The 23761-nt window shown below is 39.6% G+C and overlaps 2 protein-coding genes across 7 annotated transcripts in view; both read right to left on the bottom strand.

Annotated features, from left to right (window-relative positions):
• Positions 1 to 1718: 1718 nt before the first annotated feature.
• sav1 (salvador family WW domain containing protein 1) lies at positions 1719 to 10093 on the bottom strand. Of its 2 annotated transcripts, none has more exons than XM_079694215.1 (5): positions 9716 to 10093; positions 7657 to 8145; positions 5142 to 5412; positions 3474 to 3629; positions 1719 to 2622 (listed from the first exon to the last, which is right to left on the bottom strand). In XM_079694215.1, the coding sequence occupies exons 2-5, from the start codon at positions 8138 to 8140 to the stop codon at positions 2418 to 2420; spliced, it is 1116 nt and encodes a 371-aa protein (XP_079550341.1). In that variant the 5' UTR covers positions 8141 to 8145; positions 9716 to 10093; the 3' UTR covers positions 1719 to 2417. The 2 variants fall into 2 exon arrangements, with proteins under 2 accessions (XP_079550341.1, XP_079550340.1); XM_079694214.1 differs by having other exon boundaries at positions 9720 to 10090.
• Positions 10094 to 10757: 664 nt separating this feature from the next.
• The window catches only part of nin (ninein (GSK3B interacting protein)), a 48605-nt gene continuing 35601 nt past the window's right edge, over positions 10758 to 23761 (bottom strand). Inside the window, exons 17-28 of one of the 5 annotated variants that reach the window (XM_079694173.1) lie at positions 22818 to 22916; positions 22656 to 22725; positions 21087 to 21254; positions 20890 to 21006; positions 20438 to 20509; positions 19927 to 20046; positions 19257 to 19436; positions 17809 to 17907; positions 17629 to 17730; positions 16855 to 16947; positions 11776 to 11892; positions 10758 to 11578 (exon numbers count right to left, since the gene is read on the bottom strand). In XM_079694173.1, coding sequence (XP_079550299.1) covers positions 11378 to 11578; positions 11776 to 11892; positions 16855 to 16947; positions 17629 to 17730; positions 17809 to 17907; positions 19257 to 19436; positions 19927 to 20046; positions 20438 to 20509; positions 20890 to 21006; positions 21087 to 21254; positions 22656 to 22725; positions 22818 to 22916 — 1438 coding nt within the window. In that variant the 3' untranslated portion in view covers positions 10758 to 11377. Of the gene's footprint in view, positions 11579 to 11775; positions 11893 to 12938; positions 13643 to 16854; positions 16948 to 17628; positions 17731 to 17808; positions 17908 to 19256; positions 19437 to 19926; positions 20047 to 20437; positions 20510 to 20889; positions 21007 to 21086; positions 21255 to 22655; positions 22726 to 22817; positions 22917 to 23761 lie in introns of those variants that run through there. The other 4 variants (XM_079694174.1, XM_079694175.1, XM_079694176.1 and 1 more) reach the window with 4 other exon arrangements.

Here is a 23761-nt window from a genome sequence, read left to right as displayed (position 1 = left end):
CCGTTACAAATACATAAATAATAAAGTTGGACCAAATTAAAGAAAACCAGACTTGAGTTATTTCTTTCCCAGAGATGGAAATACTGTTTCCCCCACAATAGTTCAATTAACTTACCAAAAAAATGCTAAAGGTTCCCTATTCCACTGATGTTCAGGTGTATATCAATATATGTGTCTCTACTTTAAAGAGTCCTCTCCTGCTGATGTTCAGGTGTATATCAGTATGTAGTGTCTCTACTTTAAAGAGTCCTCTCCTGCTGATGTTCAGGTGTATATCAGTATGTAGTGTCTCTACTTTAAAGAGTGCTCTCCTGCTGATGTTCAGGTGTATATCAGTATGTAGTGTCTCTACTTTAAAGAGTCCTCTCCTGCTGATGTTCAGGTGTATATCAGTATGTAGTGTCTCTACTTTAAAGAGTCCTCTCCTGCTGATGTTCAGGTGTATATCAGTATGTAGTGTCTCTACTTTAAAGAGTCCTCTCCTGCTGATGTTCAGGTATATATCAGTATGTAGTGTCTCTACTTTAAAGAGTCCTCTCCTGCTGATGTTCAGGTGTATATCAGTTTGTAGTGTCTCTACTTTAAAGAGTCCTCTCCTGCTGATGTTCAGGTGTATATCAGTATGTAGTGTCTCTACTTTAAAGAGTCCTCTCCTGCTGATGTTCAGGTGTATATCAGTATCTAGTGTCTCTACTTTAAAGAGTCCTCTCCTGCTGATGTTCAGGTGTATATTAGTATGTAGTGTCTCTACTTTAAAGAGTCCTCTCCTGCTGATGTTCAGGTGTATATCAGTATGTAGTGTCTCTACTTTAAAGAGTCCTCTCCTGCTGATGTTCAGGTGTATATCAGTATGTAGTGTCTCTACTTTAAAGAGTCCTCTCCTACTGATGTTCAGGTGTATATCAGTATGTAGTGTCTCTACTTTAAAGAGTCCTCTCCTGCTGATGTTCAGGTGTATATCAGTATGTAGTGTCTCTACTTTAAAGAGTCCTCTCCTGCTGATGTTCAGGTGTATATCAGTATGTAGTGTCTCTACATGTCTCCATGCTTTAATATTCAAAAAGTTCTTTATTGTTCTCATACTGTCTGTGCTGCAGCACCTCTTTTCACCCTTTGAAACCAGAGCCCAGACTGCTCTGATTGGTTAGCTGGCCGGCTCTGTTGTAATTGGTCAACCTCTTACAGATGTCCCGCCACTTAGCCTATCACGTACAATGTGTTGGAGCGCTAGTCAATATGAGCATGAGTGTTACATAGTGATGTCACTAGGAAGTAAACAAAGGAGTCCAATGGTCAGATGTATTTTCTCCACTGCAGACTTTATTGCTTTTGTCCTTTTTATGAAATGCACAAAATCAGATATGTACAAACTGATGAAGATAAGTTATCCTCTTCCTCACCAGAAAGCCTCTCAGAAATGTTTGGATTTATAATCACTCATAAAAAGGTCCCATGAAGCACTTTTATTTTGTACATTTTGAACGTAATATAACACGTTTTTCCCCCTTAGTGAGTCGATAGGGAAGTTCCCAACGATTCTACCAGACAAACTCCAGGCGTAAAAACATTTCCGAGCAACGGGATACATCTGATTTATGAGTGTCAGATATATATTGCTTTTAATAACCTGTACTCGTCCGGCAGAAGAGAGACGTCAGTCCATAAAACAAGGCATTACCAGAGAGGGATATCCAGAAAAAGGGAAACAGAGAGAAATGCAAACTTAGAGTCTTTTTATGAAGTGTGTTTTAGGTTCCAGTAGCTTATTATTTTTCATTACACACACACACACACACACATTCCTGACATACAGTAATGCCAAGAGCACCATCTTTAAATAAAGACGTGTTTCATATCAAAACTTAAATATCTGTCAAAGTTTTGGTGGATTGTCTCATAAAGGATATGTCATAAAAAAAGAATTGCACACTTTCTGTTTAATGTCAAAGTGTGGCTTCAGTTTTACGAGGCGTTCAAAGCAAGAGGAAAAAATAGCCACGTAGTATTTCATACAGAAAGTAATTAGAAGAAGCTGCCTGTCACTTCCTCCCGCAGAGTGAAGTGACTGGTGTAGAAAAGAAATGCTGCGTTTTATTTGAATATAAAAAAAAAAAAGGCACAATGTCCGTGTGTTTTTGAGCACTTCAAAACAGACGTGCGTTTTCTTCATAGAGTGTTTTTCAGTCATCACTTCCTGTCTGATATATTTGGATCCAGCGAAGGCACACATGTGTTTGGTAAGGAGGCTCCGAGGAGTCCATCGTCTTTTCAAAGTGAAACTGTGACCGCTCCCAAACGGCTGAGACCTCAGAGAGGCGTGGTGTCCCCGCTCTCACGCTCTCACACACACGCACACACACACACGCACACACACACACACACACGCACACACACACACACTCACACACGCACTGGGGTCACATGTTCCCGCTGTAGTTCTTCTGCTGGTACCAGGTCTGCCTCTGTTTGCGGGCGTCCAGCTCCGATAGCAGCGCCTGCCGGTAGGCCTCGTAGGATTTGACGATGTGCTCCAGCTCCTTCATGAAGAGCAGCTTCAGCATCCCCTGGTACGTGTCCAGGTCCGCCAGCTGGAACAGCTCCCACTTCAGGATGTGGTCGTACCTGAGGGACAAGAAGATATTCAGGGTCCTTTAAGAAGTAAAGGGTTGGATCACAAAGCCTGCTCGCTCTAACGGCCCGTCCATACACAGGCATGAAAAAAATCCTGAAGCTGGGCGTGTCTGAAGCTTGGCGATTTTTTGCGAGCAACGCGACCAACAACCAATCACATGAATCTCCCGCCCCCGACATACAAAGCAATAGCAACGTTAAAACGAAGTAAACTGGATATAAACTCTCCAAACAGGCGAAAACCTACCAGTTTCACCCACTGTCTCTGCCACCTCCCTCCATGCCTGGTTCCTCCGGTTTGTATCCCGGTAAATAGTTCTGGTCGTAAAGAACCGGGTGATTTGCTACCGTAATTTCTCGTTTGGAATATGAGGAAATGAACTGCGCTCTGGCTCTCCCAGCTTGCACGCGGTTTGATTGGCTAGCGCTTGTACTGGCGGGATTTGCATAAACGGGATTTGATTGGCTGATGCCAGCTTCGAAAGCATCGGGAGCATCAAAAGTTGAACATGCTCAACTTTTGATGCTCACGATGCTTGCAAAGCCATGCTCCGCTCCCCACAATGCAGTTCAGCGATGATTAAAAATGTTCTACGTCACCCCATTCAAGTGAATGGGCGAAGCTTTGAAAGATTTTTTTCATGCCTGTGTGTGGACGGGCCGTAACACTGTAGGGTGATTTTTGAGGATTACACTGATAATTGGGAGTTTAACAATTAGATAAATCCGTTTAAAGACAGAATATCAGTCTCAGGTCATTGTCATGTGCATTTTTCCACATTTCCTGGATCAAACTTTAACAACATTTGCAGAAGGTTATTATGTGTGCTGTCAGTACTCACTTGAGTGGAGCGCGGGCGTACACCTGCAGCCAGTCCGGTATCTCTGCCGTGTGGTACGGGTTCGCTGGGACGAGCACCTGCTGGTTCCTTTCCTCTGGGCGAGGCTGGTAGGCGACCGGGGGGGGCAGAGGGGGGGGCTGGTCGTAGCGAGGAACACTGAAACACACGCACAGGGAATACAGTCGTTATGAGGGGTGTTTTAAAAGCCAGCTTTAAGTTGTAAAAGGTCAAATACTATTGCAACCACTTCTGTAGTTCAAGGAACATGAAAGACTACAATTCCAATGCCAGTATATTAAGAGCAACAGGTATGTGTATTCAGAAAACACAGACGAGACCCAGCTCTGATCCGTTTATCATTAGAAAAACAAATCTATCTAGGTGTGCTAATTTTATCCGACTTTAGCCTCTTTTGTTTTGACTCTTCTTTGTTGAATTTGTGTGAAAACAAGTTATATTTCCTTTGAATAAGCCACACGATCCAAAGCATTGATCCAAGGAAACGAGTTGGAAATGTGTTGTTTTTAAAGCGTCTAAAGCAGTGGTTGAAAAAGTGTGGGGCCCAGAGGCATGACAAGGAGAGACCAGGAGGAACAATGGTTATTAAAAAAAACAAAACAATCATAATTTGAAAAATTATTGATTGGAAAATAATATGATGCAGTACTATTACGTCTGGGTCTCTGTGTTTCATTAAAGCTCGGCTCTGTGTGTGTGTGTGGAACGAGCCATTTTGTGTGCGTGCGCGAGCGAGAGAGAGAGAGAGAGCGCACCGGTACCGGAGATCGTTGATGTTAGCTTCTGGTGCTAGCGAGCTACGCTAACTTTTTGGTCACCATTAATGTAAACAATTATTTCCGAGGCACACGTTTATATGATCATTATAGTTATAAAAGAATAAGAGAATAAATTAAAAACAGGTATGAAATACTATATGACAGTAAAACAAGAATAAAGTTTAAAAAGGGGAGTGATTTGTAAAATATCCATAAAGAAAATCTGTTCCCAGGTCTGTTTCATATGGGTGTTGAGAGATTTATCCATAGATCTCTTCATTTTGCTCTCAAACTGCACCAGATTGATGCATTCAACTTCAATATTAAAAAATAAATGGGGGCAAGCCCCGGACCCCCCTATGTGAGGTCCACACACCACCTATAAAAATAGCACTTGACCCCTGCTTACACCTATATGCGGTGAGCTGATTATCGAGCCTTCATTGTAACAGTCGCGGGTACACTGTGTATATGCGTGGGGAATGTTGCAGTAGAACATTCCACTGTAGCGACCGGTACATTAATGGGAAACCCTAAATGTTTGAGCACCCTCTATGAAACGTCAAGCTACCCCACAGGACCCCCAAAATAAATCTCTGGCGCCGCCACTGAGCCTGACTATTTGTGTTGGCGGGGCCCGACTTTTTTTTTCTTCTCCAAAGTGGGGGCCTGACGGAAAAAGTTTGGGAACTACTGGTCTAAAGGGACTTACAGAAGCTCAATGAAGGAAGACGCAGAAGTTGGTATAGTTCCTAATTTGGTCCTAGTGGATTTAAGAAATGTGCAAACAACCCATGTCCAACAGAAAATACTGTTTTGATACAGTTTTATAACACTGTAAACGTACCCTCTGTGGGACTCATAAAGGAACTCAAAATGTGACGGTGTGTACCTGGGGGCACAGGGGTGTCGGTACTGCGCTCTCTTGTTGATGTGATCCACGTAGTAGACCCCGAACTCGGCCGACTCCACCTTCTCCCAGCCGGGGGGCAGGCCCTCCCTCTCCAGCGGGTGGCTCCAGTGCGTGGTGTTGGTGTTGTGGTCGATGTAGTACTTTCTGCCGCGGATGGTCCAGTCCACCGTCCAGCCGGGGGGGACCGGCCCGTCGTCCCCTGTCAGGTTGGACAGGTTCCCCATAGACTTGGCCTGGATGCGCCCGATGCCTGAGGACACAAACATCTTGTTTTTTTATTCAGCAGGAGGGAGAGACGTGAGCCGAGCAGCTGCCGGGGAGAACAGCCGCTGGGAAAAAGAAAATATTTGAGAGGAATTTCCTAAAAACAGCCTCTGTGGGAAACTGTGGTTTAGAGCGGAGAGGATGGAGGAGGTTAGAAAGGTCGCTCTGATGCTGCAGCTGAATGTCGATCAGGAGGAATGCAATGCATCTATTTAAAGCAGGAAGCCGTTTCTAAGTATGAAGAGATTCTGGTTGTTTGACCTTTGAACTCTGTCGTGACAGTAGAGATGAAGAAATGTTGTTTTTCAGTCGCTCAATTCTGGAGAGTAGCAGACTTATTTCACTATCTTCTCAAATAAAAAAAGTCTTCATATTCATCAAAACACAACTTATTTCCCGTTGCAAGAAAATGTTTCTGCTTCTAGAAACTAGGACACTTTTGCAATGAGCACATTTTTATAAAGAAAGTATTTCTGTGTTCTTTTTTGTGCATGTAAATGGTCTGCAAAGGCTAAAATCCTTGTGTTCCCTTTTGATATAGAAACGTTTCTAGTGTTGCCTCGTATGTTGTTTTTACTCCCGTACAATGCCTTCATATACAAATACAAACAAGTCGATTTATCAGTAAAACTCTGATGGTTGGTGAGTAGCATTTGTTGCAGCCCTTTGTGACGGAGCATCTTATATAACCGGCATATTTGATCAATGTTTGTTTACATTTGAACAGTAAAACCGACAAACTGAAATCCCACACTCTCCTCCAGCAGCCTCTGAAGTGTCCTTCCTTCCTTCCTTCCTGCTGGGTAATGAGAGGAAATGTCACGCGTTCAGCAGTGAGAAAGTGATCATGACTCAGGAGTGAAGAAGGAGGAGCAGTTTTAAACTCTGCACAACGAGAGAGGAATGAAGTTTCTCAGCAAAATGGCCGCTGCAATCTGACAAATTCTGCAGAATGACAGCAACTCAGCTGCAGAGCGAGGAGGAATGTGAGGGGTCCTCCTCCTCCTCTTCATCATCATCTCTGCCCTTCTTCTCAGAGAGACAAACTCGCTGCAGACATAAACTAAATGCAGCACTGTTTCTAAATCTTTCCCCCCTTTTTCTGTCCTTAAAAAAACACCCGGGTTTAAAATAATTTCACATTTCCCTGCTTCCAGAAGTTAAGAGTTATTTACGTTGCAGTGTCAGCTTTCAGAAGCCATGTACTTTTGCAATGAGCTCATATCCAAAGAATGTTTCTGGTTATAGAAAGTAAAAGGACATTCATGATGCTGTTGATGAAAAAAAGATATCAAAGAATTGTGTAAATAATCGATTGAAAATATGGGATGAAAATTATTATCAGCAATTTTTTATATTTTTAATTAAAATTAGTATAAGGGAATTACCAGATCACCTAAGTGAGGCAGTATTATAAAAAGCACTACACATGTAATTTTAAACTGCATTTATTTTATTTAAAGCCATTTCCTTGGAATAAATACTATACTGTACTCATATGACATTTGACTCTGCAAATTCCTTTTCATTTAGACCTTAAAATGTGAGAAAATAGTCCATCATACTAAACTAGTGTTTCTGTTGTAGAGCTAAATATTTCATCCCTCAGGAAAAGGAAATAAAAAGCTCTTTTCAGCTCATGCATTCCTTTCAGAGGTCTATTTACGGCGCATAATAAAATCCATAACAAGCCCACATCCGTACGGATACTAAAACATCCTTCTAGGAGCCCAACATTGGGAATGCCTCCTCTTAACTTTTTCTGAAAAATACAGATATGTAAAGTTGCAGAATTGCAGCCTTGATTTTACTCTTTATCAAACAAACTGCTTCACTTTTATTTCTCAAAAGCCAGGTTTTATGTTGCTAACCTGCACGACAAACTCACAGTAAAAGAAAGTGACACTGCACTTACTACAAAACTAATATGTTTTATCGTAATATGCAAAGTCATCACTTCTTACTACCAAGTATTTTCCAAAACCAGTTCAATATTATTTGATCGCCACTGTAATGTCAATGTGCGTGGTAAATCACAATATTCAGCTTTTTTGAATATCACATATTGTCCTCATATCCATAAACCATAAATGCAAATTACTTTCCAAAACTACGTCCAAAGACCAAGAATCCCTCTTGTGATCGTTGTCACATCTTTAACTCAGATATTTCTGTCCATCCCTCTTGTTTACCTTCCTAAAGATTAAGAAACCAGTGAAATCATGTTTACCTGAGGGGGGTCTCCCTGGAGCCGGGGGTGTGTGTTGTTGTGGAAGTCTCTGGAAGTTGTGTTCATTGTGTTCATAGTATCTATAGTCCTCGGGGAAGCGCTCGGGGCCCCTTCTGGGGGGGGGCTGCTGCTGCTGCTGCTGCTGGGGGTCGTAGTAAGGCTCGGGGGGGTAGTAGTACCGGCCAGCGTCTCCATTCTCAGATAGGAGCCCCACGTCGGTGAGGAAGGACTGCGAGGAGCCCCCGTACTCATGGGGCAGATCCCCCAGACTGCGGGGCAGGTACGGGGGGGCCGACATGCGGTGGCTCTCTCGGCGGGCCACCTCGTGGGGGGGCCGCTGCACCGGGGCCCGGAGGAAGCTCTTGTTGCGGGAAACCACGGGCTCCCGGGCGGGGGCCACAGGGTAGGAAGAGGGGCCCATGTCAGGCAGAGGGACCTCGGCGCGTCGGGGTATCGTGGGGCCATGACGGATGAACGAGGGCATCAGATCTGTAGGGAAACACAGGAACTGTTATACCTGTCAATTCAATAACACACAAACGATACGATTTATTGTCAGATCAAGTCTGAAATGTTACTTTTTATTTTTGTATTAACACTTTATTCGGTTGTATTCGGGATTGTGGGAAACGGTATTTCGATCTCTCTGTCTGTACACAGACTGAACGATTGACAATAAAGTTGACTTTGACTTATAACTGTGTTGAAAGACAATATATACATATTTCATTATGAATATGTTTGCAGGATTGTTTATATGCTCTTACAAAAAAACTGTCCCATCTGTGACAACAAATATGAGTTGTTTTACTAAACGGGAGGTTGATTTATTCCAGGATTTTTTAATGTCATTTTTAGAAGTTTTCTGCGTATTTTGATCATTGTCAATCTCTTGATGCTATTATGAACTATTTTGGTTCAGGATAAGCAAGACCTCACATTTTCATATTGCACCATGCCAACTTGTACTTCACTTAAATATTTCCTTACTCCTCTTATTATTTATAGTGTATATTTAACCATCCGAGATAACATAATATAAAATATAATAAAACCATCTTTGAGAACGTTATTACACAAACGGGATTATTCTGTCTGAATATTGAATACTTTTAATTGAGACTTTATATAACTTTATTTAAAATTCTTAATGAATGGAGGATCTTTACTTTCAATTATGTATTTACAAGCATATCATTACTACTTATATTAGAATGAATTGTTATACTTCTTGCCCCACTACTTATAAGTGAAAAAAGGGATACAACTAATGTTGACGGTAATAATTAACTACATAACGCAAATTAAATGTCAGTGTTAGAGGCAATTTTATTAAATAAAAGTCAATTTAACAGATGATAACACTCGTACCATTTCTACCAATGGACACATTTAAGCTACAACTCTGACTTTATTGAATTATAAACACTGCATAGCATCAGGTACAAACCAATTAAATAAAGTGTTAACTTGTTAATTAACGTAATATCTGGACTTTCCTCTGACTCTGCAGCTGACGTTAATGCAGCCAGCAGATGCTAGCTAGCACTTTACCTATCAATGTGTTTACGGTTCACACAAATACAAACAGTTTGTTACAAGCTTTAACATTACAATAATGTGGCGCATTACTCAAGTTATTCATACAAGAATGTTTGCTAATGTGATGTAACTTAATGCTTCTTTTCTTTCTCTCACTGCCTTTGCTACAGCACCTCTTTTCACCCTCTGTCTGAAACGTTGAGCTACGGGCTAATGTATGCTAACGTTGAGCTAAAAAGCTAGTGACAGGTCCTAACTTTGAGCTATCGTGCTAACTGATGCTAGCGCTGAACTAACGGGCTTATTAATGCCAACTTTGAGCTAACATCGTAACTGGTATACAGTTGGAGCTAGCAGGCTAAATGGCGCTAACTTTAATGTAACAGGCTGACTGATGGTAAGTTTGAACTAACAAGCTAATTGGTACAAACTTCGAGCTAACAAGCTAACTGAAGCCAAATTGGAGTAACAGGCTAACTGAGCTAGCATGCTAACGTTGAGCTAACTTGTTGCTTACTTACTTCTCAGCAGCGGAGACGTTTCCTTCTTCACATATTTCCCGTGAACCTCGGCTGGTTTCGACGCTTCTTTTTTACTTTTCTTTCGAGAGAGCATAACTCCAGGCTCGGGTCAAAAACATCAACATCAACAACAACAAAATAAGTCATGGCAAGACCCTCTGACCCGGCGACCGTCCCGTTCAGTTTGAAGGAAAGTTAACATGTTTTTAAAGCGTTTTACATTAGCTAGCAGCTAAGTTAGCCGGCTAGCTTTTAGCTCCCTTTCCTTACGGAGGTCCGGTCCGCTGTGATCCAAGCTCCACACCCACAGAGAGTCCTCCTCTCCTGGGCTGGAGCTGCAGAGTCCTGCCCCCCTGGAGGGAGCTCAGCCTCCAGAATGTAGGAATACTCTGTTACAAGTAAAAGTCCTGCATTCAAAATGTTAGTCAAGTAAAAGTACATAAGTATTAGCATCGCAATATACTGAAAGTACCAAAAGCCAAATGACTCATTCTCCATATTGGTCCATTTCAGAATAATATGATATGTTTTATAATTATTGATAATTAAATGTTATCAAAGCTGGTAAAGGTGCAGCTAGTTTGAATGACTTTGTGTACTGCAGGGTAGTTGTTAATTTACTCCAGGTGGAACTAAAGTCTGATTTCAGTGTCATATTCAGATTATATTTCACATCATTAATTCAAATCTGTAAAGTAACTGAAAGGTATTAAATAGTGGATTTCAGTGATCCATGAATATTTTAACATGTAATGTAGATTTGCAAGATCGAGCGGGTAATATATATAATTTGTGTATGTATAAAATATTGGGAAAAAACAAGTATCTACAGCTGTTAAATAAATGCAGTGGAGTGAAATAAAAAGTATGCCTCTTAAATGTAGTATCAAGTATGATTGATAACATAAAAATAAACATGTAACAGTACCTTCAATTGTATTAAAACACAGTACTTGTAAAATATAAACACAGCACATATACAAAAAGATCCAAACAGCAGCACAGACAGAACATAATCCAGACAGATATCAAAGGAGACATGGTGCATGTATTTTATTTATAACAAACATTACCCTGTTTCAGTTTTAGTGCTTCATTATCGACACAAGGTCCTTCATTCAAAAATAACTCATTGCACAGCTTTACATATAAAAGTTTAACATGTTTTTAAATAACAGGAAGAACAGCCACTTGACATTCACTTATACAATTCAGGACGTGAAGACAAACAGACTGAAAGGTCTCTTCTGTTTACATTATCTCACTCATCTTTTTCCCTTTCACATAATACTTATATATATTTACATTGTAATCATGTGTATATAAGGGCTTAAGGAGGACAGAGAGGACAGATTACACACAGAGAAAATAACACCTTTATGGCTCTACTTAAAAGAGTCCTCTCCTCCTGGCTCTGTTGTGATTGGTCAACCACTGAGAGATGTCCCGCCCCTTAGCCTATCACGTACAATGTGTTGGTACGCGAGTGTCACACAGTGAAGTTCCGGAACAAACACCTTTAAACACAATCAATAACCGTAGTTAGTTTTTTGGTACAGCCCTAAATTAAATGTTCTGGTTGCTTTTTGATGCTTTTTGATGCATTTGGAAGGATTTGAGTGTCCCGAGTGCCTGCGGTGTTTTATGTAGTGAATGCATTAGTAATGGTAAGGTAGTGAGGGCGGGGGGGTCAGGTCACACATGATCTTGTTGAGGCTGCTGATCTTCTCCTCCAGCAGGAAGTTCTTCTTCTCTAAAATAATGTGCCGCTGCCTGGTCTTCTCCAGAACCTCCAGCAGCACATCGTTCTCATCGTACAGATTTCCGATCAACACGTCCGCCTTACCGTTTTTATGAAGCTGCAAACATCACAGAAAGGAGAGGATTGGCGATTAGTAAAAGCATCATTAATCTAATTAAAGTACAGCTTGAGTAAATGATATCAGTTTGAGTAAGAGCTGCAACAGATGACAGCAAGACATCTCTGACACTAACAAATATAAAGACAGATAATAAATGACAATGAATTTCATTTATAAATCTTAATATAACCGACCTGCTCCTTGAGCTGAGCGACTTTCTCTCTGAGCAGCAGCTTGACGTTACTCAGCGAGAGCTCGATTTCCCTCATTCTCTCCTCCATGATCTTCATCTTCCTCTGCCTCTCATCCTGCTGGGACAGTCAGGGATATCAACACGAGGATAAAAATGAACAAATATTAATTTCATTCCATTTTGAGTTGATGTGGGATAAAAATGAAACGAACAAGCAAATCATTTTCTAACGAGCTAAAACTTTATTTATTTTCATTTCAGCATTAATATAATTAGGTAGAAAATTATGCCATGTATTCCAGATACCTCTACGAAAAAATAATTTAAATCATACAATAAATAAAATACATTTAATGAGGATTCTATCAAAAATAAATAACAAAAATAAAATACATTTGAGCTTATACATGGTGCAAAAACAACACATTTATAAATGACTACTGGGGACAAACAATAATTTATAATTATAATAATAAATATCAGATAAACATTCATTATTTGTGTTTAAACAGTAATAACTTAGGAAGCTGTGGTTCACTTTGGTTGTGCAGCAGCAGAATCAGGTAGTATGTGTACAATAAAATAACAATTACAGGCATAAATAATAATATAATTAATGAATAAATCTCATCGTGGACACAGAGTGACGCCTCCTGATTTTTACAGATTAGTTTGATTGTTAGAAAAAGGCTCCTCGATGATCGTAAGGCAAAGAAAAACATTCAGCCTCTGAGGATTTATTTTAATAAAAAGACCCTGTCTCAGAATAAACGGTTCAAGTGCATTCAAACAAAATTCACCCTGCGTTAAAAACCATTCCCTGTATTCAAACTACTTAGTATTTTAGGATTGAGTATAAAAAGTTAAAAGTCCAGAAAAGACTGATGTTTCATGAGGCAAGCGAGGATTTATTTACATTGTATTTTTAAATGTTATGACCAAAATAACGTGAACAAAAAATGTGAGATAATTTATCAAAATCATCAAACTGATCCTGATAATTTTTTTTATCATACACTTCATTTCTTAAAGATGGTATAATAATGAAGTAGTGAAATCTTCCCAGCAAAATAGATATATTCTAAAATGTATATATTGATTTTTTTAAGGAACCTATTTTTTAATTTGTGTTTAATTTGGATGCAAACTACAGAAAGCAAAAAATAAATAAAAAATTCCCTGTTTTTTTTTCATGAAGTTCCATTATTATTAGTTATTAGAGAGTATGATGTGGAATTTATATTTCACAAATTCATTATGTCATTATCTCTTTTGTCACAACTAACTCGTTATAATGCGGAAAATGGAGGAACGAAAAATGTTTGAAATATTCCCGTTCATGGCTTCCCAATAAAACGACAAAAAATAAATACATTACCAGCAAAAACCTTTTTTCACTTCACTGGTTTGAGAACATTTCTACTTGATTTTATTTGCATTATTCTTTATATATTATCACCTTTTCTGAAATCATAATCATATTTCAGTGTTTTTCCCCTCACTTGCCTCTCAGGGCGTCCGTATACATTTCATATGGCATGTCCGTCAAACTTTAAAAATGTCCCTATCACTTCCATTATAATTCCCATTGGGGATCAAATTCTTATTTCCACCTTTTTCTGTGTTTTCCGGCCACCTAGCAGCAGAGACAAACAATGACACATTCAGCCTTTAAATCAGGCAGCACATCTGATCACAGTCTCCCATAAAGAAGCAGCCACACAGCAGAGGAAGAGGAGCAGAATGGAGGAAGAGCAGCAGTAAAAAGAGGTAGCAGGAGGAAGAGGAGGAGGAAGAGGGCGCTGTTAGAGTCCTCCGATCCTCCGGTAGCTGTCAGAGTGAGCGACCCTCTGATCCTGGACCGGCGCCTGCAGAGAGAAGCAGCAAACTTCACCAACGCTCCAGCCTCGCTCAAACACGCAACTAAAACTAAAAACACATGCCTTAAAACAGCTAAACTAATGTGTTACTTAAATAATCATGTGAATACACAGACAGAATATACAACTATAGGGTTTTAACATAACCTAATAATAATAGTAATAATAATCCTGTCATGTGTAGAATTTTGATTATAATGCGTTAACACTTTGCATCGACATTTTTGATTTGTAATAAGTTGTAAAGTATCCTATGGTTATATTTATTTAGTAGTAAGTTGGACTATTCTGTATATATATATATCTTTCACTGTTAATATGTACATTGTTCTATTCTTTGCGATGCCTTGCTAACCTTGTTTACATGCTGCTGTAACAAAATGTTTTCCAAAATCGGGATCAATAAAGTATTTAGCAACTATTTAAAAAATTGATAAATCATTAAACTACGTTTTTCCTGCAGTAATGTCTCTAAAGCAGGGGTGTCAAACTTAATTTCATCGCGGGCCACATTCGCATAAAGGTTGCACTCAAAGGGCCGGTTGTAACTATATAAATATATAATATATATATAAAATAATGTATTAAATTACATTATTGCCTCTGAATTGGATTATTATCGGATAGGATAATAACTTAGTAATTAACTACTTCTGAAAGCAGAAGTCAAGGCGAATAATTGCAAGTCTCTTCAGTGCGCATGTCGCAAAACGAGATGCATTGTGGGACATGTAGTTTATGGGCAACCTGCTTCTGTAAAGTGGCATGTAACCTAATAAACGTATTATATTCTTTGCAAGCTCTTGCAGGGCCACATAAAATGAAGTCGCGGGCCGGAATTGGCCCCCGGGCCTTGAGTTTGAGACCCCTGCTCTAAAGTAACTGCATCATAACATCCCACTTTGTATCAGGTGTGTACTCTATACATGTATGTAGTTAAAGAGGCACCACGTGTAATTAACTGGTCCTAAATTGTGCTTCTTTTAAGCTTCATAAAGTATTGTGTTGCTCCGGTGTTTTAGATGTATTTATAACAATTTGTCTAATGCTAAGTTGCATTATGGGAATAAAACCTGACTGAATACACAGGCTACTAGTGACACAAAGGGAAGATTTCATGGCTTAAATGATAAATATATAGTTAAATGTCTAGTATAAACAACTGGGGATGACGATCAGTGTTTATAATGCAGATAAATGAGTCAGATGGTTTTTAAAAACACACCAACGATGAGATCACACACCTGAACAAAATACATCCGTATAATTAGGAAGAGACGGAGGAGTGTGTAACGTGACAAATGGAGAGAAACACCCAGAGGATCACACCACTGCAGTCCCCAAGAGGAAAGTTAAAGAAAGAAGCAAAGACAACACGCACACCAAACCCAGAAAGCAAACACACACACAGACACACACTTGATGAGCAGGTGAGGACAGACGGGTGGATCTGAGAACAAGCAGCAAAGCAAACCCAGCGCTAACACAAACATAGGATGTGAAATAAAACCAAAAAGAGGATTATAAGAGCTAAATAGACTCAGATCACCAGGGCCCAGGAGTTCAAAACTTTAAATCTCAATCAGATCCGATCAGATTTTGAAATCCCATTTTTTGTGATCCAGGATCAGACAAATCGGCCAGATTTTGTCCCTGGAGTTCAAAGCAATTCAGGATAGGATCAGCCTGATCCAGATTACGATTTTTCAAGATGACTAGATCCTGAATATCAGTGCTTTAATCCTACCGATCGCCATCTAGTGGACATGAAAAATAATACAAGGAAGACAAGAGACCACATTGCAGACATCTATTGTCCGCAATTACTTTTGAAAGGTGATGACAGATGATGGATTTTTTTTTTGTTGAAGGTATTGTTTCTTTAATCTAAATTAAATTTGTGATTGACAATCTTTGTTGTGATACTTTCATGAGCATAAACATTTATGTCATCAACATTTGGTTGAAAACAAAATAGGCCACCACAAACGTGAGCAAAAATGGAAAAAATCAAATTGATTTGCCATGAAGGCTAAAAATTGTGTATTATTTCACTTAACAAACTTTGCCATCTTATTTATATTGAAACATATTTTTAAATAAATGGTACAGTACATTTTGCTCTGGTAATCCACTGGAAATCCACCCCTCTGGTGGGATCAGGATAATCCAGTTTTTTGGGATGAAACTGATCCCAATCCTGTGTTGTCGGTTTGAACTACCCGTTTTGAAGATTTGATCCAGATTAAAGCTTGGATTGGATTTCCTGATCTGGTCGGATATCAAAGTGATCCTAATCCTGTTTTTTGTTTTTGAACTCCCCAAAATCCAAATCTGATTTGATCAGATAGGGATTAAAAGTTTTGAACTCCTGGGCCCAGGTGCTAGAGATTATGCTTTTGATCAGAACCGTAGAAAAATGATGTATTTATAATATATTAATGCAGGGTTCCACAATATTCTTAACAATTAAATTCAAGGACTTTTTAAGGATTATCCAGGCTCACATTCCTCAATTTCAAAGACCCTACATGGAATAGTTTAAGACATGGATTCAATTTAGTGCCTTCGAGAATTTTTATAATTAAAAACAAGTAGCTTTCTTGCACAATAGATGTGAAATATGAAATTCAGGCATTTGCAATGACCAATACAGTTGTTTTTTTGCAGAAAAAGTCCTTAAATGTAGTTTTAGCCTCTGCTATTTATATATATTTCTCAGCACCTGAAGTAAGTGATTTATTTGACACCAGCTTGAGTGACAGAAATACAACAGCTCCCATATCTCCCTTTTCCACCATGAGATGTAGTGATCGCTCCCATCTTATATCCAGTTATGCTGAATTTACACGTGACAAAAGAAAAAAGACCAGTGAGGGAAGTCGAGGAGATGAAAGGGAAATCAACACACCGTGCAGAGATGCTCAAACGCAGAGTTTATGCTCTAAATAATATTTTAAAGAAGACTCAGGAAAAATGCACACACAAAATGATGGTGCGTTCCTCAAGTACACGGTTTCTGCAGCGCACGTTTAGGATATTTTGTTTTATGAATGAAATACCAATTTGTGTTATGCTGTCAGAGATATGGAGGAAAATGTAAAGCCCTATGAATTTACGAACATAGACTTTTTAAACATTATTAAACAAAACAATAGTAATACACTGTAGGTGTAGTGCAGGTGTGTGTGTGTGTGTACCTGCATGTTGTCTGGCTCCTCCCCTCGGTGATTTCCTCTGGGGATCCTGTGAGGAGACAGAGGCAGCAGACCCACCAGCTGAGCCTGAAACGACTGCACACACACACCATGTATACATCACTTCAGGGGACATGACATTGACTTGCATTCATTTCCTGGAGACTTATCCTAACCTTAACCATAACCAACACATGCCTAACCCTAACCAAGTCTTCACCCTAAAATTAATGACCTCCATTATGTCCCCACAAGGGGGGCGAGTCCCCACACGTGACTGTGTACACATATGTAGGTCCCCACAAGGATGGTAAAACACACACACACACACACACACACACACACACACACACACACACACACACACACACACACACACACACACACACACACACACACACACACACACACACACACACACACACACACACACACACACACACACACACACACACACACACACACACACACACACACACACACACACACACACACACACACACACACACACACAATAAATGTAGGAAGTATCCAATAAAAATCAAAGCTACAATTCCATTCATCAAATATAAACCTGGCAAAAGTAGGTTCCTCATAGTTAACAAAAACAAACACCTGCAGTAAAAATGGTTTTGTTTCTGATTCTTCTGGAAATGATTAAATCAAATTGCTTCAAAGTTGAAGACAGACATCCTGAGAGAACCTTACTCCTCTAGCAAAGGCTGGTGTGGAGGCATTACAACCGTACCGTAAATGAAGAGGCTGAAAGTGTTTTACCTCGATCATCTGAGCGGACAGTCGAGCCACCTGAGTCCTGAGAGCCTCGTTCTCCTTCTGCAGAGCCTCAGGATCTGAGAGAGAGGGTGCTGCTGCAGAGCCCTGAAACACACAGCACAGGAAATAAGAACACACACAGATATTAAGCATGTTTACAGGATAGATCTGAGGTTATTGTACCGTGTTGATGACCCGGTGTGTCTCCAGCTGCTGCTTCAGACACACGTTCTCCTGCTGCAGAGCCTCCAGGGAGAGCAGGGAGGCGTCCAGCTCACACACCTGCACACAGGGGAGGAGATGAGATACAGAAACAATAAGACACGATGAGGTGAGATATAGAAACAACATGTCCTTTATTACATTTAACCTGTTGTGGAAACATTTATTGATCAAATTGAAATGAAACAAATATCGCTGTGACACTGATCGGGACTTTAACCCTAAACTTCCACAGTAAACCCAAAGTGACATATATGCACAATTAGAAATATGATTATGATCTGCTCAGTTAATTTAGCTGATTCAATTATATTTACTTAATATATTCTTTATTCTTCAATTCAAAGAATGTTCAAACTAATGAAAAACCAAGAAATCATCCTCTGTAACGGAGGTGATCTCTGGGGCCGTAGATCTCGGTCTCCGTTACGTAGTAGGATATACAGTAGCTTACTTATTGGCGAAGCATATTCATTTGTTCCACGCTAAAACATTGCACAGGAAGCATGTGATTTGTAATTTATGAATCTATTTGTCACGATCTGTCTATGTTTTCGTTTGTCCGTCTCTGTTTCCTGTTTTAGTTTGAAAAGTGTTCCCCCTCCCGTCTTGTCTGTTGCTGGTGATTGCGTTCACCTGGTGCCCCTGTGTTTTCTCCTCACCTGTGTTTTGTTTGTTTGATTAGCCCTGTGTGTATTTAGGTTCTGTTTTCCTGTTAGTCTGTGTGGGAGATCCTTGTTGCTGGTGACTGTGTGCACGTGAGACAGTCATATTGAGGCTGTGTCCTGTACCACAATGAGTAATAAACGCAGACACCGGGTTGTATTTGGACGTTCTGCCTTCTTGCTCAATGGTCAGCTTCACATCCTCATTAATTAAGTTATAAATAAGAGTTACTTTACCATTAAAGCCCAATGTGACATACTGTATATGTCCCTTTTCATTGATATTTGACACTAGGGGGGGGTTACTTGTCAGAAATGTGTTCTAGGTGGTCTATTTAGTCTAAATTACGTTCCCCTTAATTTTCCCAAAAGTAGAAATGGGTCCGGTTCTTATGCGTAAATGTTTTCTTGTTTTTTTTAAATGTTATCATAGTGTTCTTAAAATGGTTCGCCATCTGTTTTTTTTATTTTACTTTTATGTATGCACAGAAAGTGACATTTCCTCAGTGGTCTCCTCCTATTTCATCCAGAGCTGTATACATCGCTCACATTTTATATTTTATTGCACTCTATTTCAATGTTTATTTTCTATTTTTTTGTAATGTTATTATAGTGTTCTTTAAATAGTTCGCTATCTGTGTTTTTTTAAAACTTTTATGTATGCACCACAAAGTCAAATTCCTCGTACGTGTCACCCTACCTGGTGATAAACCTGATTCTGATAAAGACATTATCGTCCCTCACCTTGTCTCTGGAGCTGCGCAGCTCTCCTTTGGCGCTGCGCAGCTCCGTCTGCAGCCGCTGGTTCTCTCCCTTCAGCAGCGTCTGCTCCTGCTGCAGCAGACGAGACATCTCCTCCCTGAAGAGCTTCCTGCTGCGGCTCTGAACGCCGCTCGAGTGCAGCGCCATCTCCAGCACCTGGCTCTGAGGGCAGGGAAAACATCAAGTATGCTTCAAGAGAACGGCAGCTGAAATCATACTTTTTCCACTTGTCTTTTTTACCCATTTGGAATCGTGTATGTTTCATGTACTCATGCTGCATGTGTGCTAATATTCTGCCAAATTGTTAATCTGGATTATGTATACCCCCCCCAAAAAACACAGAACAACACAGACTATAACACCCCTTGCTGTTAAATACCAACCAACTATGTGCAATATATATATATGCCGTTAATAACTGTGCAATATATACCTGGCTGCCTCAGAACTGTTACAGGATGTGTATTTTGTAAATTGTGTAACTTTTTATTTTATTTTTTATTATATTATAACTTTAATACTTTTTTAAGCTTCTACGTAACATAAGCTTCTGCTGTAACAACGTACATTTCCCCTCTGTGGGACTACTAAAGGTATTCTGATTCTGGTGTATCTGGATCTCTGTCAGTGGTGAACTTATTTAAAATGGTACCTTTTCGTTGCTGTTCTGCAGCTGTTTGTGCAGCACGCTGACTTCCTGTTTGAGGGAGTCCCTCTCCTTCTGCAGGTGACGGACGTCAGACTTCAGACGGACGCTGTTATGCTTCACCTTCTGCAGGGGGAGAGGAATGGATTAAAGTCATGCAAATAATCTTTGCCTACTCAGGACTTCTTCAAGCTTTATGCTCCAAATGCCCACAATAATATTTTAAAAGTTGAGTTTGTGTATTCTGCACCATGGACATGGAATATGCTTAAAACATAACAACCGAGAGGAAGCTATACAAATGGAAAACAATGGAAAACATTTTGATTAGAGAGGGAAATGCCAAGAGGACGTGGCTCATTCCAAAGGGAGCAACGTACAAATCCTTCTCATTGAGGCTTTAACTTGTTCACGAGCTACCACAGTTATACATCAGTTTAATAAGGATGAAAGCTCCTGTGAAACACACGTACTGAAATAATATTAAACATGACTTTATGTGGCAGCAGACTCTCACCTTCTCCTGAGCTGCAGACAGCTGATCCTGAGCCTCCTTCTCCAAACTCTCCAAGGAGTCCACTCTGTCCGCCTGAGGACCAGAAAAACAACACAAGTTTAAGCAAAATAATATTTTATGATCACCTTCACTGCCAAACCCAGACCACACCACACTATCTCAGCACAATACATTACAGACCTGACAGGGAACATTTCGTTTCTTATTTAACCTGTTTTAGTGACTAATGGGAAATCAGAATTTGTTCATTTGTCCAGCAACAGGGACATTTACGGGGAAATTGGTCAACTATTGAGTAAGAGTGATGAAATGTAATCCTTCATCAATGTACGTCCACTAAAAGTTTGTCTCTTCATTATAAAAAGGATCCTACAGAGAAATAACCTTGGTTTGAATCAGTTACATAAATATTGACGATGTAGCATTAGCTCCAGGATTAGCCTGATGCTCACCTTGTCTCTGAGTTCACAGAGCTGCAGTGCATGCTGGGAGACGGCCTGCTGCAGCTGTGCAGAGTCCTGCAGAGCTTTGGTGAGCTCTGACTCCAGAGCACAAACACACGCTGCCAACTAACACAAAACACACATTAACTACACACTACGACCCACAGCACCTCACGGTAAGCAGTGTGTTACAGAGCTGCGTTTACCTTGTTCTTCTCGTGGGCAGTGAACGCCTCCTTCCTCTGGCTCTCCTCCAGCAGGTCTGAGAGCTGCTGCTGAAGATTCTCCACGTCTGAAAGGTTCTGGGAGTTTTTCTCCGACAGCATCCCGTTCTGATCCTCCAGCTGCCGGCTCTGGGAACGCAGATCGGAAATCTGCAGGGGGGGGGGAATGAACCGCTTTTAAATAAAGATGCTGGATTATAGCTTAAAACATTATTACTATTATTAAGGTCAGTATTGAGATCTAATCATTTTTTGCTATAACTGAAATGCATTTGTTGATTTTATTTATTTTTCTTGAACTTTAAAATGTAATTCAAATAGGGATGGGTATCATTAAGGTTTTAACGGTACTACTACTTTTATCGATACCGCTTATCGATCCGGTCTTTTAACGGTACTTTTATCGGTTCTTTTGAAAAAGGTAAATTAACTGTGAACAAAATTAACATTGCTTTTTATTTAAATTAAATAAATAATATTTCACATCCAAAGAAACAACACTGTTTAACAAATCATATTAAATAATGTCATGACAGAACTGTAAACAGAATTAACATTGCTTTTTATTTTAAATAACCCTAACCCTTTCATTGTAGCTGAAACTTTAACAGACAGTCGAACACGGTGCATTTCTCCGTCTGGATGTGGTGCACTTTTGGTAACGAGCATTGTCCTCATCGAGACGGTTAAGTTTAACCACACCTTGGAGCGCGTTCTCTCCGCCATCTCCTCCGTGTGTGTGTGTGTGTGTGTGTGTGTGTGTGTGTGTGTGTGTGTGTGTGTGTGTGTGTGTGTGTGTGTGTGTGTGTGTGTGTGTGTGTGTGTGTGTGCATGAATGTAGCAGCTGCGTGTGTGTAAACTGCCCCGCCCCCTCGCAAGCAAGCGGGCGGGAGAGATCTCTCGTCTGGATTGGAAAGATCGAAGATACATCATAGACGCAATATAATGTTTGTGTAGCAAAAATACATGACATATGTTTTAAATGTCTTCAGTACCGATGAAAAGACCGATAACGTCGGAGCTTACCACGGTCTTTAATAATTCAGCCCCGGAGCCTCTTTAATACCGGGGCTCGGTACCCATCCCTAAATTCAACTAAAATTAGATTAAAAAATAAATAAAAATATATAAATACATTTAGTAAAAGTTAATAGTCAAATAAAAAAAGTTAACATTTTTTAAACACATTTAGTAAATAATATGCAAATAAATACAATTATATAACTTGTTTACAGTATATTCTTTTAACTTTTTTAATCCAAACAAAAAGTGTTAAATAAATATAGTGAAAAATATAAAAAATAAATAAACATAAAATAGAGTGTGTATAAATAGATTAAACACAATTCCAATAATATAAAATCTTAACATTTATTTAAAATGTAGACAAATTATATTCAAGTTATTCCAATTAACAAATATTTTTGATAATTTGTATTCATTCTTCATGCAAATACGTCTTTAAATGATGTTTTAACGCTTCTAAAAAATAAAGAAATATGCTGCTTTTTCTCTGTTTTAAAACAGACTCTTGTTTTGATCATTTCATACCCGTCTCTGGAAAGCCTCCGCTGCAGTTTGAGCTTCAGTCTTCCCTTTCTTTAAGTGCTCCATTGTTTGTCTAAAATCAAACATGAGAAGAAAGTGTCATTTCACAACAATTCAAACGGGTAAATATCAAATATGAGTTCAAATTAAAATGTTGCTTCTTACTTTAACTCTTCCTGGACTTCTTTTAAATCCTCGTCCTTCAGCGCAGCGATCTTCTGACGCAGGACCCCGTTTTCCTCAGAGAGGCGACCGGCTTCAGATCTACAGACGCACGCAAATATGTTACAACACAAGAAACTACAGCTCACCTATAACTGTAACAGAGAAAACATTTAAAACTCAGTTGTATGACATTACTGGATATTCATTTAAATTAGTGACCGACCGATTAACTCCATTTTGAGATGAGGGATGATTATTTATGCAACTTGCACATTTTTATAGTCTCTCAGAAACCAGGAGATGCTGATTATTGCCGTTGTTAATTGCACAAAAACTAAAAAATGTATTCTTTCAATTTGATTTCCACAAAGTTTAGTTTCTTCAAAATCTCTGGACTTGTGCTCGGCAACATGTCCATAATATTATTTCCTGATATCGCCAACTTTTATATCTGGATAGCTTTGTCTTCTGCAGTCAATGGAGAGCCACAGTGACGCGTCCTAAAACCCAGAAGTAAGTTAGCATGTTACCACTTCCGGTTCCTTCGCCAAAAAGCAACGCAATTTCTCCATAGGATTTAGGAGAATAGCTGGAAATAAGGTCTGTGGTTGACGTGTCTGAAAAACGATGGTTGATACCAAGTGGCTGAATAGGACTACAGAAGTCGTCGAGGTCGTTGTACGTCATTACGCCGAACACGTAAACACTGCGGCTAAGTTCGTTGTTCCCCGTGTTCTGCTTGAACGCAAGTACCTGCCTCCTGCAAACTGTTCAAACAAACGCTTCAACTTGTACCATTTAGAATCTGTATGTTTGAATATGGATCTTAAGTTGTGCGTGACGTTGAAGCAGCGACCCTGCTGTAGTTCCTTTATAGCATAACGTTAGCATTTTGCTTCTGGCGACTAGGTTTATGATTAGAAAATTATAAAAGTAGGGTAGAC

This window comes from Notothenia rossii (genome assembly GCF_949606895.1).
Source record: "Notothenia rossii genome assembly, chromosome: 7".
Taxonomy (NCBI): domain Eukaryota; kingdom Metazoa; phylum Chordata; class Actinopteri; order Perciformes; family Nototheniidae; genus Notothenia; species Notothenia rossii.
The sequence above is the reverse complement of the archived record's forward strand: the minus strand, read 5'-3'. Positions and strand labels throughout refer to the sequence as shown.